Consider the following 18,507-nt stretch of genomic DNA (forward strand, 5'->3'; position numbering starts at 1 on the left):
GCTAGGCATCAGCTGGAACATCTGAAAGGCTAGGGGCTGAAATAATTTGAATACTTCCCGATAGGAATGCTGGCTGGTGCTGATTGCCAGCTGAGATCTCATTTGAGCTGTGGCTGGAACATCTACACATGACTTTTCCATGTGGCTGCTTGGCTCCTACATGGCATAGTGGTCAGGTTCCAAGGGTGAGCATCTGAGAGACAGCAAGGCGGAAGCTGTGTTAACTTTTCTAGCCCAGCCTTGAAAGTCATGCTGTGTATCACAGGAAGTCACTAAGACTGGCCCATATTGAAAGGGACTGGAATTAGACTTCTGTTCTTCTTGGGAGGCGTGTCAAAAATTTTGTGGACCTATTTTAAAGCCACCAAAATGATACTTGAAAAAAGAAGGTAAGAATGTCTAGAGGAAGAACACCCCAGGGGCAGTGTACAGAAAAGCAAAGACTCTGAGGCTGGTGGGTACCTTATAGTTTAGATTTGTTTTTGGTTGAGTTCCATCTATATACTGTCAGCTCCTTCAGGGCAGGGGCTTTTGTTCACTGCTGTTTTCTCAGCACCTAAAACAGTATTTGAGAAATAGTTGTAGTTTAATTCTTATTTGTGGAAAAGATAGTGAACTTTTCTGCATCATGTATCAAAAAATCCTAAAAATGGGTACATAACCTTTGATCTAGTAATTCTTTCTTTGTGAAATTATCTTCAGGGAAAAAATTGTACAAATAAAAAAAGCTGTAGTGAAAATTTGAAGAAGTCTAAATGCCCATTAATAGCAGATTAGTTAGGCAGATTAGTTAAATAAATTATGGTTTGCCTATATAGTGGAACACTTTAGTGTTTAAACTGAATGTTTCGGCCCAGAAAGGTGAGTGAGTATTGAAGGAAAAGGAGCAGAATTCAAATAATGGTGTACAGAATGATCGTTTTTGGTTAATAATCTATGCACAGAATCTATATTTGCTTAGAATGTAGAGGGATCTGATAGGGTGTATATCAAATTGTTAATAATTGCTCTAGGTTATTTTAGAGTTGCTTGTCAAAAAAACTATGTAGTACTATTATAATAGAAATATATTTTTATTATAAAAGCAGATAACTTTTTTATATTGATGTAGAATGGTATCCAAGCTACAATGAATATTAAAAAGCACCTTTTTAAAACAGTATTTTGGCCTCTCTTTTCATTAATTAAAGAATGTGAAGGAAAACAAAATTTGTACAGAAAAAGTGTGGAATATAAAACCAAGATTTTTCAGGAGATTATCTCTTGATTATGGATTATCCTTATTTCCTTTTATATATTTCTGTATTTCTTAATTGCTAAAGTAGGCTTATCTTGCAATACGGAAGATATTTATATTAAAAGAAAATAACTGCAGGAAGCAATGTTAAGCAGCTTTACTTTAAGAATATCATATGAAAAATCCAAATTTATAAACTAGCAAAATCAGGGATCTTTTGGTTTCCTCGCAGAGTTCCTTTAATCTTCTCAAAATAATTTGTGACTTGGAAACAGAAAGACAAATACTTTATGATCTTACTTATATGTGGAATCTAAAAAAACTGAACTCATAGCAACAGAGAACAGATGGGTGGTTGCCAGAGGAAGGGGATGGGGATTAGGGAAATAGGTGAAGGTGGCTAAAAAGGTAATAACTTCCAGTTATAAGGTAAATTCTGAGTGTAAGATACAGTTTGATGACTATAATTAACAATAGTGTATATTTGAAAGTTGCTAAGAGAATAGAACTTAAAAGTTTTCATCACAAGGAAAAAAATTTGTAACTGAGTTGATGGATGTTAATTAATTACCACACTAAGTTGTTATTTTGCAAATATACATATATCAAATCATTAAGTTTTGTACCTTAAACTATTACAGTGTTACATGTTAATTATATCTCAATAAAACTGGGAAAATAAGTGACTTAGAATATTTGATTTACACACAATTCTTGAGCAATTCTCATTTAGTCATACTTTAATTCTTACATATTTTGTTGCAAAAATGTCTTTAGATTAGTTGTTCTCATTTCACTCTTACCTCTTTATTTTAAAGAAATAATTTGTAATTGATTTTGTTCTTATATACCGTAGGATGTGTTTTGGAGATGCAGACAAAATATCTTTGATGAAATGAAGAAGAAATTTTTACAGGTAGACTGCTGATGTAATTGCTTTAGTGTGATAATCAGCAGAGCAAGTAACAGCATGTTAGTATTTTTATTTAATAACAAGGCATGTCTTAAGTTTTATGCTTGTTGGCTGTTTTATTTCTACCTGATTTTAATAATGAGGAAGTCACCTTAAGTGAATATATATGTCCATTGTTGTTAACAAGTGAATGAAGTGGAAAACTTGTTAAAAACTATGGAACTCTTTGTTTTGACTTTTGGGAATGGTGGTTATCTGTTTTTTACTGATACATTTATTTTCTGAAATATTAATAGTGCTAGGATTAAGTCATTTAATAATTTAGAGTCAAAACCCAGAAATCTTATTTAAAGAATGAAATAAAGCTGTTACCGTCCTGGCAGCCTGCATGCACTACAGGCCTAAACATTCCTGTGATGTAGCATCCCATTTAACCTTGCTTATTTTCCTTGAGTTTCTTTACCTCCAAGTTCAAGGTTCTTTATTTAATCCCTTTTAGTCCTCTCCGCGTGATCCTTGGCAAGAGACCACTTAGGAAAAAAATTATATAACATTATAGTTTGCTGGGGAGGTTGGAGTGGCGTAGAGGGAGGATCTTTAAAATAATCTTTTTTTTTTATGTAAGTTAGGACCCCCAGTACTATCCCAGAAATTGTTGCTTGTTAAGGTAAAAATGCACCATCTGAATGAGGCTGATAAATTTAATAAATCAGCAAAAATATTTGTACCATCAATTCTCTTAAAAATTTTTTTTGTATATATGTGTTTATTGAAGTATAGTCAATTTACAACGTTGTGTCAATTTCTGGTGTACAGCATAATGCTTCAATCCTCTTTTTTAATCTATAGCAGTATATTAACCATGAACTGTGAATACCAGAAGGGTAATGTTCTAAGGCCTAATTTTTTAGCTCATAACAGTTCCTGTACCAAAAAGTAGATAAAATGGACTTTGAGTGTGTGTGTGTAAGTTTGCAGCCATAACATTATTATTTGTAATACCATTGAAAGGAAGAAAGTCTTGAGAGAAAATGGGTTGACTATTAAATTTAGAGGTGATGAAGTCCCTTTGTAATGCTTTAAAATCCTTCATATTAATTTTTTAAGAAAAATGTTAATCTTGATAACTTTGGACTTTGATATTAAATCATTTTCTACATGCTAATGCCATTCTAAATATACATATCAATTATACACCTTGTTTTGTGTTTTTTAATACAAAACACCTAGGAAGTATATTTTGTGTGAAACAAAAATTATGATGTTAACTTCAGAGAACTCAGATTTGAACTTAGAACTGTTCGGAATGTCAAGAAAAGGAGACAAGATGACTTAAGAGACACACTGGCCTTTAATAGGTTCTGAGATTCCTTAGACAGAAGAACCATCTGTGTCTACCACTTCTAGATGTTCCTAGCACTGAGCCTGTCTTTGAAAGAAAAAATATGTTTTCAGTGTTTTAATCCCAATATGTTTACCTTTTGTAAATAAAACTGTCATTTTTGTTTGTTTTATTTTTTGAGTGATTCCTTTTTTTCAAATTTTACTAGCAAATCTAGCTTTGTTTCTGCAGTGAGCACTAACAGGCCAATCTCTTAGCATATAGTGTTAAAATAATTACTGTTGACTTTCCCTTATTCTTACAAGTGTAATATTGCTGCGAATTGTCCATATAATAAGTAGTTTTAATTTTACACTTTATACCTTTTTTGTAATTGGCTAGGTTTTTCTGTGTAGAGAACTTTGTGCCTCTCTAATAGCTCACCTAAGATAAATGTTTTCCCAAGTGGGACGTCCTTTAGGCTTTTCTATAACTTTGCACTTGTTTGCTCTTACTGGTTTTCTCCAATACATCATAGAACTTTTTTTGACTCAAAAATTGTGCTCCCTTCCCTAAATTATGATGTATGTTCAGATGCATTACCTTAATGTTGGGTGTAGTATCTAAACAGACACTCACCTCCCACTACTAATACCGTCATCACTCCATTCTTCCCAACTAGCTCTTGCCTGTGCTTAAGTATATTTAGATATGTTTTTGTTGTCTATTGCTATGGAACAGCCTACCCCAAAACTTAGTGGCTTAAAATGACCAGTTTATTTGCTCACATTTCTGTTGGATAGGATTTGGACAAAGGCTCAGCCAGACAGTTTTTCTGCTCCACATGCATCATCTGGGATTATTACTTGGCTGCATTTGTCTGGGACTGGCTTTGGATGGAATGTCCAAGAAGGCTTTTCTCACTTACCAGGCACTCCAGTGCTCCACTAAGTGGACACTTTCTGTCTGTGTGGGTTGATAAAGTTTTAACATGTTGGTCCCAGGGTAAATGGATTTCTTTTGCATGGCTGGCTTGTAAGAGGGAACATTCCAAGAGGTGCAAAAGCAAAAGTTTCCTGCTTTAAATCATACAATTTCACTTCTGTCACATTCTGTTGGTCCTAGCTGGTCACAAGGCCAGCCCAGGTTCATGGGAAGAGGAAAAGCAAAAAGTGGTAAAGAATTTTTAGCCATCTTTAATTCGCCTCAAGATGATGTTTTTCGCTTTGGGCATAAGTAAGATCAGTCAGGGTAGAACTGCAGGAAATTAAGAAGGAAGGTTAGTCTATTCTCCCAATTCTAAGAAATACTGTTTTACATTTAAACATTTTATAAACCTATATGTTTAATATAACATTGTAGAGTTATTTTTTTCTTGAAAAGCATAATAAAATTATTTAAAAGCATAATGAAACACCTTATTGATGAAATCTTAGAATTGAAAACAATTTTTTTTCTTATTAGTTCCCAAATTGGGAGGCAGGGGAAGGAAAGAGATTTTGCCTCTGTATAATTAGTGTTGACAATAGTGATAACAAAAACTTAGGGGGAGGGCGAGTATAGCTCAGTGGTAGAGTGCTAAGCATGCACTGTACCACTGAGTTCACTCCCCAGTGCCTTGATTAAAAAAAATTAATAAATAAACCTAGTTACCTCCTCACCCCCAATTTTTTTTACATTCTTGTTCTTTTATTTATAGAAAGAAGATGAGAGCTGAATCGCAGTACTTTATTTGTGACCTCATATAAATGTCTATTCCTTTAACCACATACCTTGTCCTGAAACTTAAAATGAAGGCAGATCTTCTTGTAGTGTTACAATGTTATGCAACTAATACAAATATATATCTCTGTATATTCTATACATATTTTACCATGATAACAATGTTTAACATATAGTCTTAGTTTAAAATATGTATGAAGAATAGCATAAATATAGCTATTTTAAATAAAGTATTTCATAAGCTATATATGTGTGTGTGTATATATATATATGTACACACTGAATTTTCTACTTAAAATAATTTACTGTAAGATTAGAGTATGTTTTAAAATATCTAGAATGATTTTGGAACTCTTAATTTTTCCTTCAGAACAAAACTCTAAGACATGCAAAAGAAATTCCTTAGTGCTTACATTTTGTATCAATTGTGACCCAAAATGGTACATAAAATATTTTGAAATCACTTTTGGCCATTTCTAAATATCTGTTGAAAGCATGAATTTTTAGCACCACTTAAAAAATGCAAAAAACAAAATCTGTTTTTGTTTGTCCTGAAGGCAGTCTCTTGAATGAATTTAAGAAAGGTGCTGAGAAGCACGGGGTGGAGTGGGGTCTTAAGACTGCTTGTTGTTGTTTTTTCTAAATTTTTTATTGAAGCATGGTTGCTTTACAGTGTTAGTTTCAGGTGTAGAGCAAAGTGATTCAGTTATACATACCCATACATACATATTTTTTCTTTTCAGATTTTTTTCCATTATATGTTGTTACAAGAAATTAAGATTTTTAAAAATGCAGAGATTACCTTGATGCTACTGTAGAAGTGACTTTCATTTGATGCTGTAAAGTTGTGTTAAAAAATCAATTAATGTTGCAAATTTGTGTTAAAAATTAACTGTTTCTTGTAACACGTTTATTTCTCAGGGTTACGTAGAAGTTATGATCAATTTGAACATTATTTTTAGTTTGGCCACACTTGATTATATGTAAAGAGGTGCATGCAGAATATTAAAATATAGTTAATATTAAATATACAAATTTTAAGAAAATAAAAAATATTTTTAAAGTGGATGTAGTTCATGGATGATAGGCACATAGATTAAATTAGGACTAAAAAATGGGCCACACAGTTGAGTGTAAAGTAATAGGATTTACATGTGACTACCTTAGAGCTTTAAAGAAGATCAAAGCTTTTTGTTTTTATTTAAATTATCCTAGAGTTGAATTCAAGAGTAGTATGTGATTGGCCTCAGAAATTCTTCTATGGGAATCTTAAGGAAACAGAAAAGTGTACAAAGTTTTAACAGGTATTCATCACACAGTTACTTCTGAAGTCTAGCCTACCATGAGAATGGAGCTAAGAAAAAGCTCTGAGATGCGATTGCTCAGTGTATTCTCCCACAGGTTGGAGAGAATGAAGACGAGAAGCTGAGTGAAGTAGTGCAGGAGGCTAGGAAGTATAACCAAGAATGCGGACTCCAAAGAGATACTCTGCAAAGCTTTAGCCAGAATGGTCGTGGATTCAGAGATAAAGTAGATCGACTAAAACTGGCAGAAATTGTGAAGCAAGTGATAGAGGAGCAAACCATATCCCACGAATCCCAATGATCACAGCTTCAGACTTTGTTTTTTTAACAGTTTGAAAAATTATTCATTAATGTATAAAGTAGTTTTATGTAAATTAATCAATCATAATTTCGTTTCCAAAAAAATGAAGTCTAGCCTAAAGGTCAGTAAAATAAAATTGATAGAATGAATTTTTTTTAATTATTTATTTTTAGAGAAGGTACTGGGAATTGAACCCAGGACCTCATGCATGCTAAGCATGCACTCTACCACTTGAACTATACCCTCCCCACCTAAATTACAAAAGATACACTTTCATAGTTTCAATAGGGTATTTCCAGAGGTAAAAGTTTTCCAGGTGAAAAACACTGCAGAGGCCAGATTTTAAAGCTTCAGATACATTGGAGGCAATGGTCCTAGGAACAGGACCCTGCCTAAGAATTCAGAAATCAGAAGTGCTGACACAGCAGTACACATTAAGAATGGTGATATATATAAGGGAATCACTATGTTGTACACCAGAAATTAGCACAACATTGTAAATCGACTATGCTTCAACTGTTGTAATTGAAATTTATTTTGAATTGCTCATTCTTTTACTGTAAACAGTTTCAAAGAAGTCTACTTTATGTTTCTCAGTTTGAGATTAAAATGTGTAAAACCATCTATTATAAGTGTTACTACAACGCTTTAAGTTTATAGATGAAGACTTTTTTGCTATTTTTTTGTTATGCTTTTTATTTTTATAAAAAATTTATGTTTTGTTTTTAACTAGATTATTGGTAATTAAATATCTTGATTTGTCTGAAACATAGTTCTAGCTAATCTTTTTTAAACGCTATTCTTTTATAGCAACTTATTTCTGTTCTAAACTAATTGGAGTAACTTTAAATAATCTCTTACAAACCCAAAATTGTATATGGCAGAAACAGATTATATTAACCCCACCATACAAACAAACAAAACCTGTGGCTGTCCTGTTTTCAGTACTAGTCAATGATAACGTAATAACAATTCTTACTCGAAAATGGATAATATAGAAGCAACAAAAGGTTAGGGTTGATAATATCGTGTCTTAAAAAAAAGAGAGAAGGATAAATACATACTTGTATACAGCTCCAGTTTGTACAGTTCATGTTTCTGCAAAGCCTGTTACGGAGCTGGTGAGAGGTCCCTCAAATAAATCACTGCTGCCCTTGACTTTTTCATAATCAGGTTTGCATATTGAAATACTATTCTAAATTGAAGGAAGATAAGATTGGAAAAAGTTTTGCCATAATTGTAGTGTAAGATTCTGATTGCTACAGGCAGGAATAAAGAGAAAGAAGATAGTTTAAGAGGTATCCAGAAGGTAGAAATGATAGAATTTGGTGATTATGTGAAGTGAAGAAGCAGGAGGTGATGAAGAAGTTGCTCAGCTCTCTGGTTTCAACAGCTGGTAGATGATGGTACCATTCATTGAGTTGGGTATTACAGGAAAAGGAGAGAAAGAACTTCTTTCACTGAATTGTCTGATGTAGCCTGCTACCCTTATGGAAAATAGGAAAAAGGAAGTGTCCTTTAACAGCTCAAGGGAAGGGATAGCTTCTTTGAGAAAGTCTCCTTTAAAAAACTTTTTGTCTAATTCATGTACTAGATGAAAAAAGAATAAAAGAGGATTTGTGACCCTATATATGGGTAATTGAAAAGTTGTTTTCCTTGCTTTTCCTTACTCTGCTGGCCAATCTGTTTGGATAGGCTTGTCAACTTCTAACACACTGATAAACGGGGCTTTTGGGTATTTTGTCTATGGATACGACAGTGTAAAAGGTCAGGACACCTGATCGCGCATGTCCTTTAGTATGGATTTTGCAGTCTTTGACAGTCCTCATTGCGTTTCTACATAGTTCCCTTTCTGTTTTATCAGGAAATCCAGAAATACTTGATGTGACTGTGCTAGCTCAGTAGTGACACATTTTTAAGGATCAGATTTTGTTACATTCAACTGAAAATTGCTCAAGTATACTGTCTTCATGGGCTTGGTGACTGTTGGTTTACAGCCTTACAAGGTGAAAGCAGGTATCCACAAGAACGATGGTTGATTCTTAAATATGTTCCAGTTTTTCCAAATAAACATGTATGGTGCTTTATATGTTTGGCATATTCAGTAGCATGTATTTCAGACATAAAGCAGTAATATTAGCACGGAAAAAATAATATTTTGTAGGTTTTTTGCATTTAATAGAAAACATTTATAGTTTGTTTTCCTTTAAAGATAAATAATATTTGGTGTTTGTTTTTTTTCTTAATTTCAGATAGAAAATGCTGCTGAAGAACCTAGAGTCTTATGTATAATCCAAGATACTACTAATTCAAAGACAGTGAATGAACGGATCACTTTAAATTTACCAGCTTCTACTCCACTCAGAAAGCTCTTTGAAGATGTGGCCAACAAAGTGGGCTACATAAATGGAACCTTTGATTTGGTGTGGGGAAATGGAATCAATACTGCTGATATGGTAAAACTCTAGACTGAAAGAATCTTCTCTTAAGTTGCTAATAATATTATAGTCATTATTGTTGTTATTAATGAGTATATTAAGTCCTGGAATCCTTTTTAATATAAGCAAAACTATAATAAATATTAAGAGCCTGTGTGCAACTCAGTAATTGGAACCCTCGTCATCCCTTTCTCTGCCTTCATTCTGGATTCCATATTTGATTATCTTAAAGATTGCACAGTGTCATTTCATTAGTTTTTTAAATTTATGTAGGATGACTGTCATCAACCGAAAATTTTCCAACATTTACTGAATGGAATGGTGTTCATCTTAAACATTTAAATGAAAGAGGCAGGATATAAAATCATATGTATTTTATAATCTAACTTTTAGCAAAGAAGAAAAAATGTTTATAGAAAAAGGAATATAGGAATTACACCCTAGTATTAATAGAGATTATGTACCAGATAGAGTAGTAAAACCCTGATCAGGAAAGTTGGTGATACCATGAGTTCTGCTTCAGAGATCTCACAGTAAAGTTGTAGAGGCAGGTATATCTAAAAATAATTACACTAACAAGTACTGTATTATTTGTGTTTGCTATGAGTGCAAAAAGGAGGCATTGGTCAATTTTGCATGGGAGAGTGGCAAAGGAGACTGTTGAGTTAGAGCTCATCTCTAACATTATAATAGTACTCTAAGAGTCTTTTCTTTTTCCTGTCTTTCAGTCCTAATTCACCATGTATATGATTGTTAGAATGGTTTTTAGTCATCTTAAATCATAGTACTCTTGTCCCCTTCTGGTTTAGAAACCTTTAATGACTGATCATTGCCCACTGATTAAAAATCATATTCCATAGATTAGCATTCAAGACAATTGGTCCTTTAAGTCTTTGTAATCTTAACTTGGAGATATTGGAGTAATTTATTTTCTTAACACAGAACTTCATACTTCTCTATTTCCATGTTTTTGCTTATGTTACCTCTTCCTGTCCTATACCATTGCTGCTCTTAAGTTTTCCAGGAAAGTAATGGCAAACAAAATTGAATGTGTATCCCTATGATATTTGGAGGGCATGGTAGTAATTCGCTCTATAGAAGAATCAAAGGTGTTTGTGTTGCTTGGTTTGCTGTTAAGAGTATGATATTTTGCCTTCTATTCCATAATGTATTTGTGGGTTTTTTAAAATACAGAACTAGTGTTTTAAATTAGCCAACTTCCCACCTCTGAAACTTATTAGTGAAATTGATGACCCAACAAGTTATACAAAGAGACCCAATATTTAATCTGAAACTTTGAATACTCTCTTTTACATTACCATGTAACTTCTATCGTTGCCACTTTTTCAGTTTAAAGGATAGTTCTGTACAGTCATGTATGTCTGCCTAAGTCCTATTTCTTTTACTTTTAAGAAGCCTTACTTGGTGTTTCCTCATGCCACTTTAAGAGTAACCTTTCTCTCGGTCCTCCTATTGCACTGTTTCTTCTGCTATGCCATTCATCATAGTCTCTTTTTACTATAGTTGCTATTTATTTGTGTCTTTTCACTTGATAGAAGGTAAGTATTTTGATGGCTGGGACCTTGTAGTATTAGGTTTATATCCTCCATAGATATTGTCCCTAGGCATTCAAAAAATGTTTTTGAAATGAACATCTGCAGTAGTTTCAAATAGCAGTATGCCAGGAATAGCTATTCTTCTTTCTTCAGCCATGACTGTTCTTAAGTACTCAATTTCTGTGTTTTTATTTGGCCCCTGGACATTTCTACAAGTATACTTTTTGACCTGTGTGTGTGCTTCTCTAAAAACCTAATTCATTTATCTACCTACCATATCATACATAACAGACACATATACTGAGGTAAAACCTCTGTGTATTCTAGCTATATCATCTGATCTTTTATGCCTAAGAGATCCTGAGAGATCTGGTTCCTGCCCGAAGATCATCCACCAACTAGAGTGTGTTAGAGTGACAGCCAGGGTTTAAATTGTCTACCAGATAAAAGAGGTAAAGACTAAATATGTTAGATAGTTAATTTTCAAAGGAGTTATCGCTTCTATCTCTACCGGGATTCTCTAGATCTTAGCAGTGGACTTGAAATAGGTATCAGTATTTAGGACAGGCTTTTCCTTCAGGGGTCTTTCTGAAGGTGCCCATTTTGTTATATTGTGTATTATTTGTGTTGGGTTGCTTAGTGTGTTTCCTTATGTGGGAATTCTCATTATATTCCTATATCAAAACATGTGTTTTACAATTTTAGTTATATAAAATAATCTTTAATTGCTTTTCATGAAAACCCATTGAATACTGTACTGCCTACATTTTAAAGAACATCAAAATGCAAATGTTTATAATTATTTATTTGTGTGGTATTTAATGTTCCTTCAGTTTTTTAGATGTTGGGAAATATGAACATCTGGAATACCTGTCAGTATATGCCCTGTCACTCGGTTTAGCCATACAGTTCATGAATAGATGAGTTAATTCCAAGCCTAGATTAACGGAATTTTCCAGACTTCATTTTAAAAAATACTGTTTGAACCTAGTAATTGTAGATATGAATCTATTTACATTGGTAGATATGTATCTATTTATATATTATTTGTATTTTATTATTACAATTAATGTTGCTTATAATCTGAGACATTTTATTTTATGCCTGTAGGCTCCACTGGATCATACCAGTGACAAGTCTCTTCTTGATGCTAATTTTGAGCCAGGAAAGAAGAACTTTCTGCATTTGACAGATAAAGATGGTGAACAGCCTCAAATACTGCTGGTAAACTATTTAGAAAGTCTTATATTCTTAATTTTTCTGCACTGTCACCTATTGGGAAGCAATTTTCCAAAGGAAGGAGGAGAGAGATGTTTTGTAATTTATGTATAATAAATTATTTTTCTGTTTTCTGTTGGTTTAAGTATGTATGTTAACATGATTATACTGGGCATCCATAGCACTGTTGTTTGTGTATATATAGTCTTTTGCCATTCTGGGACTCACACTACAACAGAGATGGGGGTGGGTCTAGGATAAGATCTCCTACTGTGTTTCAGTGGCCTTTTCTTTGGTTAAACATTTACTTGGTTGCTGTAAATCTTTGGCAGTTTTGCCCAGGTTTTTTTTTGTATTTCTGTAGGGAAACAGACCCCCTCAGAATTACGTACCCTGCCGTTTTTGCTCCCACTCCCCACCCTCCCACCTCACTTTTTGGGATGACTAGTTTCTAAATTATATACTTTATTTCTGTTTTTTCAGTGTTTGCTACAATTGGTATTTCAATAGGCTTTCCTTCCTGGTTCAGTGGCCTTAGTGATCATCGAATCCAGTAACTCCCAATTTGAGGCATTCATTGAAAAAACTTGGTCTGATTTACCTAGCTATTTTACAGACTGAGGAAACTAAGGCTCACAGAGTTTATGGACTTTTCAGAAACTTTCCTCAGGAAAAGTTCTTCTGTTTGATGCTGTCATTTAGAAGTCTGTTGTGTATTAGAATGCCTCTCTGGACAGTAGACAGTAATTAAACACAGGGCATCCATACTGAAGCAATACCAGAATATGTTCTGACCTTCCTTAATCTCATCATTTATTTTTATCACATCATGAGATTTTTGACTAGTCTGGGTGATATTAAACTAGATTAGCTATTAATTTGGGAATTTATGCTTCAAAATGCATATTAATTACTCTTGAGCTCTGGCTTAGTTGCTTATGCTGATTTTATATCCCTTACTCCTTTTGACATCTTTCTCATTAATAGGAAGTTTCTTATTATTATAATATCAGTAGAAAACTATCCATTCCATTCAACACTTACTGAGTATCCCCTGCCTTCCAGTCCTTCTTAGCAAGGATGATATAAAAATGAATGACAGACTCTGTCATCAAGGAGTTCACAGTTGTATTTTGATTTATTAGTACCAAATATCTCCTTCTCTCATGTAAACAAAATTTGAAAAAGAATTGAAAGAAATTGAGAAAGTAAGAACTTTGGAAGGAAGCATAAGCACCTCTCCAAAGTGTTTTATATTGGGCATCTTTCAACCTTTCTCCAGGAAATAATGAGGATATGTACTTGAATGTCTTGGTGGTACCAGTAATGCCTCATCTTTTTTTTCCTCAGCAATTAGTATATCTTTTTTCATTGTTTCAGCATCATTTACCATTCAGTAAATATTGGTTATGCTGCATTTTAGGAGGATTCCAGTGCTGGGGATGACAATGTGCATGACAAATTTATAGGTCCACTTCCAAGAGAAGGTTCTGTGGGCTCTACCAGTGATTATGTCAGCCAAAGCTACTCCTATTCATCTATTTTGAATAAATCAGAAACTGGTAAGATTTGTTATTATTGTTGTTGTTATATTTTCATAAAATCATTGAGCTTTAGACCCAGAGTAATCTTAGAGTTCTCATTTTATGGATTAGAAAGCTGAGACTCAGAGCAAGATCACTAGTTAGCAGAAGCAAAGTTAGAACAAGAATGTGGTTCCTTTTCCCTCAACCCACTGTTATTTTTATTGTATTGTTACTGCCACTATTTAGTAATAAAGTAAAAAATACTAAATAATGGATTTTGAAAGAAGACTTTTCTCTTTGATAATTTTCTATTTTGAATTTAATCTTAAGTTTTTGAAGTTGACTTCCTCTGAAAGGAATGTTATCTCCATATGGATTAGAATAGACTACAGGAGATACTTCCACTTGGAACAGATGGGCCAGGCTTATTTTGTTAGGCCTACTGTGTTACCTTCTGGTTTAATATAATCACATGTTTGAAATTAAGCGTGTAATTTAAAATTTCTGTTAGCTTTGTTCTGAATATGATTACGTCTATATTTCTGAAATTTTTTTCTGTTTATTGAGCTAGTGAAATTGTTTTATGCAATTTTATATTTTTTATATATGATTTATTGATTGCCAAAAAATATAATCTGGATACTTTTACATATTATTTCATCTTAAAACAAACATTTTTGCTAGGTAGTATTCACATTAAAAGAAATGGATACTAGGGCTCAGAGAAGCCTTTGTACAGCTAGTTAATGGTGTTTCATGCTAGGTATGGCTTCAGAATGTTTACCCTTAGAACTTCAAAACAGAGATGATTGTAAATATTACATTAAAATATCTAGTATAAAAAGAAAACTATAGAATTATATTGCAGATTTTGTTTTAATGTGATCTGTAATCTTCCATTTATTGTATTTGATGATTGAAATCTAGAATAATTTCCTCATAGCTAGTCATTTGTGCACTCTTAATGGTGTATTTATTCTGGAAATAGAAAAGGTTGGTCATGTTTGATATTTAGGATCATTTATATCAATACATCTTTTTGCAGCAAACTACCAATAAAATAATGTAAAATTATCTTCTATTTCAGATACTAGAAGATATATAAAGCTGCTTCTTAATGCTGGATAATGTAGTGATTCTCTAATTTTTATTTCTTTAAAAATCATTTCAGGATACTTGTTAAAAATGTAGGTTCCAAGGCATTGCTCCCCAGAATACTAATTTGGCTACTCGGGAACAGGCTGTATAAATTGCATTTTGTAAGATAGTTGGAATACTTTGAGAAAGTTCCAGATTTAACAAATCAGGATTCTTGAAATTTTTGCTGAGTATTCTGACAACCAGTTCAGTCCTTACACAGGAAGTATTTGCCGAACTCCTACTTTGCGCTGTGTACTGTATAGCTCTCTAATGCCTGTAATTCCTACAGACTAAAGCATACTTTTAAAAAATATTCTCTGATGATAGGAATGTAGTACACATTCATCGTCATACTATAAAATGAAGAAACTGGAAGTCACTGACAGTACTATGAACAGAAACTAATGATTTTGCTTATTTTTGTCTTATCTTTCCTTCATCTGAATGCTTTTAAGAAAATGAAGAAATCATGTTATGCAGATTTTTAGTCTATATTTTTTGCATAATAGTATATGAGGAGCATTTTTCATTGTTATTAAATAGTATTTTAATACGGGTTCTGAATGGCTGAGAGATAGTGTTTCATTGTATGATTTAGATATTTAAACTATAATTATTACTGTTGTTATGAACATTATTATACACAAGTTTTATTTTCATCTGTGATTATTTCCTTAGGATAAGTTCCTAGAAGTTGGATCACTAAGTTGAAACTTATTAAAAATATTTTTAGAGGACTTTGATATGCATTGCCATGTAAGCATAGTCCTCATTCCCAGCTATTCACATACCTCTACTCTACTCCTGTTCCCTGCCTGTACATTTTCCTCAAATGTTCTGGGGTACTGCCTTTCTAAATTAAAATAGTCTATACACATCAAAAAGAAATGTGTTTCCAAAATTATTTTGTTAGTGACTATAGAGCTTGCATTTTCCTTAAGAAATTATTATAAATCTTGTGCAAAATGTTTTTATTGGAAAATGCTCCCATGATTTCAAAACAGGGCTCTAGAAACACACTTCTTCATAATGCAATGAGTTTGAGGATATAACATATTCTTTCCTGTCTCTCTTAACCTACCAACTCCTTCTGGTAGCCAGCCACTGTTAGGAGATGTTTAGGGATGGGGTGTAGATTTTAAGAAATAAGGAGTGGGTTGAAGGTTGATGTGGACTCCCAGGTGATTAGAAACCATGTGACTGAGGTGTTTCGTCATTTAAATCCAAGATATCTTTCCTTGGCCAGTTTCTTTAACAATTCTTTTATTCTTATTTTATCTACTTTAGGAGTTGTCCAGTTTAATTCTTCATTTGGCCTAGTTGAGCTCTCGTTCATTCAGGAGGAGTCTCCTCCTTCAGGATTTCTTTCTGCATCTGCCCTCTACAGAATGGCATATGTTCTTATGTTCTTCTCCCTTACTGGCGTATGCTTACCATATTGACCCATAACTATTTTAGATAGAGAATCCACTTGATAATAGTTACCATTTGCAATGTGTTGATTTAGACAATGCATAAGGATAAAAGATTTCTATTAGTTCTCTAGCATTTTATCTTATTGGTCTCTCTAAAATCTTTATACTTTTGGAAAACAGTAGTACATTTATTTGAGACACTGTTCATCCTGTTTAAATATGGTGCTAAATCAAGTAGAAAATACTGTAGGTTTCTATATGGTTTTTATTGCTAGTAGTGAAATAAAGAGGGATGACAGAAATCAATTGCTATTATACCATCCTTTTTTAAGCTGAGGGAAGGAAAACAAAGTAACAAATAAATGATTGGATTGATCTTAAGGTACACGAAGGACAGCAGTAGTATTCATTTACCTTTTAAGGCTGCAGGTAGAGTGGTTGTCCCTGACTGTTGAGGAATTGGGGGAAGGAGAGATGGAGAAGGGAAATCCCAGGCAGCCTTAGCCTCAGCTGAGAAGAAGGTACAGAACAACCTGGTCTCTTTGCTGGAGTGCTGTTTGTGGGAGTCTGTTCACATGACCTAAGAATGAAATAATGCTTTTCATTATTAATAGTCCAGATATCTTCCAGATTTGTGTTACTTGTCAGTCATTTGCACTTCCCCTACATGTGCACTTGCTGCTGTGCTAAGTGGTAGGATAGAGAGAGAAATCCCCCTCACAGTCTGATGGGGAAGATATACAAGTAGATAGACAGCTACAGAACAGTGAGATAAAGGCTGGTAAGGACTAAAGACAGAGGTGCTGTGGCAACGACTCAGGTGGCTGGGCTGGTTAGGAATTGGAGTAGTTTATAACTGTATAACAATGTAAGTATATAAACAGATACACACAGAGTTCTTAAAGATGAAAGGCATTAGACATCAAAGCTTGAACCTTAGTCCAGAGTGTAAGCTAGGATAGCTGCTTGATACCTTCTTAGAATTGTACAAGTGCAGGTGGTGTGGATCTGTTCTTCTCCACAGTTGACCAAGGTTTATTGTGCATTTGTTGGTCCTTCCATCACCTTCTTTGGCAATATAGATTATTCACAGAGTTTACCGTCTCAAGATATATTTGATAGTTGGGAAATTGGAAAAGTATTTTGAAAAGCTTCAGTGAACGCCTTCAGCATGTATTGAGAAAAGATTTAAGTTTTTTTGAGACAGCCAAGTCATTCAATATTAAGTGGCAGTAAATAAGTTTAATTATTAAGCAATATGTTTACCAGATTTTGCTCAAATGACGAGATATAATAAAATGATGAGGCTGACTTTTTTTCATAAATTGGGCCTGAAGTCTACCTCTACCTGAAGGAGAAGTTTTAAAAATGTTCTCAATAGTGGTAGCCATTACCAATTAGGTATATAAAGCTAAGTACTTAAATTGTTCACTTGAATTTTAAATGCATATAACCCTTTCCTTTTGCTCTCCCACTGTTATCCTCTACTCCCATCTCTGCATTCTCTCCTTACTATAACAGTCACTCCTTGCATAGCATGCTGATCTGTGGGATTTCATACTTCATGGGTGTATTAAAGTAGAGGAAGTCACTCTGAGTTTGCATGCAATGAATTTATCTCATATGTTATTAATTCTTGTTGGAAATTGGTTTATTGGCCTCATGGCAGGGATACCTGGTTCAGTACTGTCTTCGTATGTTGGGGTGTAAGATATTTAAAGTGAATATGTTTATACTTTTCCGTCTTAATGCATAACTTTTTTTTCAAAAAATACAGTACATTAAACATGTTCCTCTTAAATTTTTATTAAATGCTGTGTAATATCCATGTGCATATCTGGACATACAACAAGATGTCTATAGATCCTGACTTTTTCTGAGAAATAAAGTTTACATAGTGCACATATTAGCAAAAGGGCTTTTTTAAGTGCTGTTGAAAAAATGAAATAATTTCCAACTGTAATAACCTTAACCTCTCAATTTTCACTGTGTATTAAATTCTTATAAGTTTTCTTGTTAGTTTTTAATGTAAATCCTTATTTATATATACTTGTGTGTGTTTTTTTGTTTTTAAGGATATGTGGGATTAGTAAACCAGGCAATGACTTGCTATTTGAATAGCCTTTTGCAAACACTTTTTATGACTCCTGAATTTAGGAATGCATTATATAAGTGAGTATTCAAAAAAATTATTTAAATAGCATTGATTTAAGAATGAAAATATAGTTTTTAACGTATTAAATCTATTTATCTTTTTGTACTTATATGTTAAGTTTGGGGCGTTTCTCACTTCATAAAACATACCTGCTTGAATAGTATATAAGAAAAAGATCTTATGAGAGACTGGCATGTGAAAAATTTGTGGGAGAGAGAATCTGAAGTGCATAGACAGCAAAAGGATAAAATTGAAAAAAAT

The 18,507-nt window shown here is 33.3% G+C and overlaps 1 protein-coding gene across 2 annotated transcripts in view; it reads left to right on the plus strand.

Moving 5' to 3' along the window:
- USP47 (ubiquitin specific peptidase 47) overlaps positions 1–18,507 on the plus strand; it is a 112,406-nt gene that overhangs the window by 39,048 nt on the left and 54,851 nt on the right. For both annotated transcript variants that reach the window (XM_072969509.1, XM_006203535.4), the window contains exons 2-5: positions 9,051–9,254; positions 11,903–12,016; positions 13,434–13,572; positions 18,167–18,263. In XM_072969509.1, the coding sequence (XP_072825610.1) occupies positions 9,051–9,254; positions 11,903–12,016; positions 13,434–13,572; positions 18,167–18,263 (554 nt within the window). The remainder of the gene's footprint in view (positions 1–9,050; positions 9,255–11,902; positions 12,017–13,433; positions 13,573–18,166; positions 18,264–18,507) is intronic.

The sequence above is a fragment of the Vicugna pacos genome, chromosome 10, assembly GCF_048564905.1.
Source record: "Vicugna pacos chromosome 10, VicPac4, whole genome shotgun sequence".
In the NCBI taxonomy this organism is placed as follows: domain Eukaryota; kingdom Metazoa; phylum Chordata; class Mammalia; order Artiodactyla; family Camelidae; genus Vicugna; species Vicugna pacos.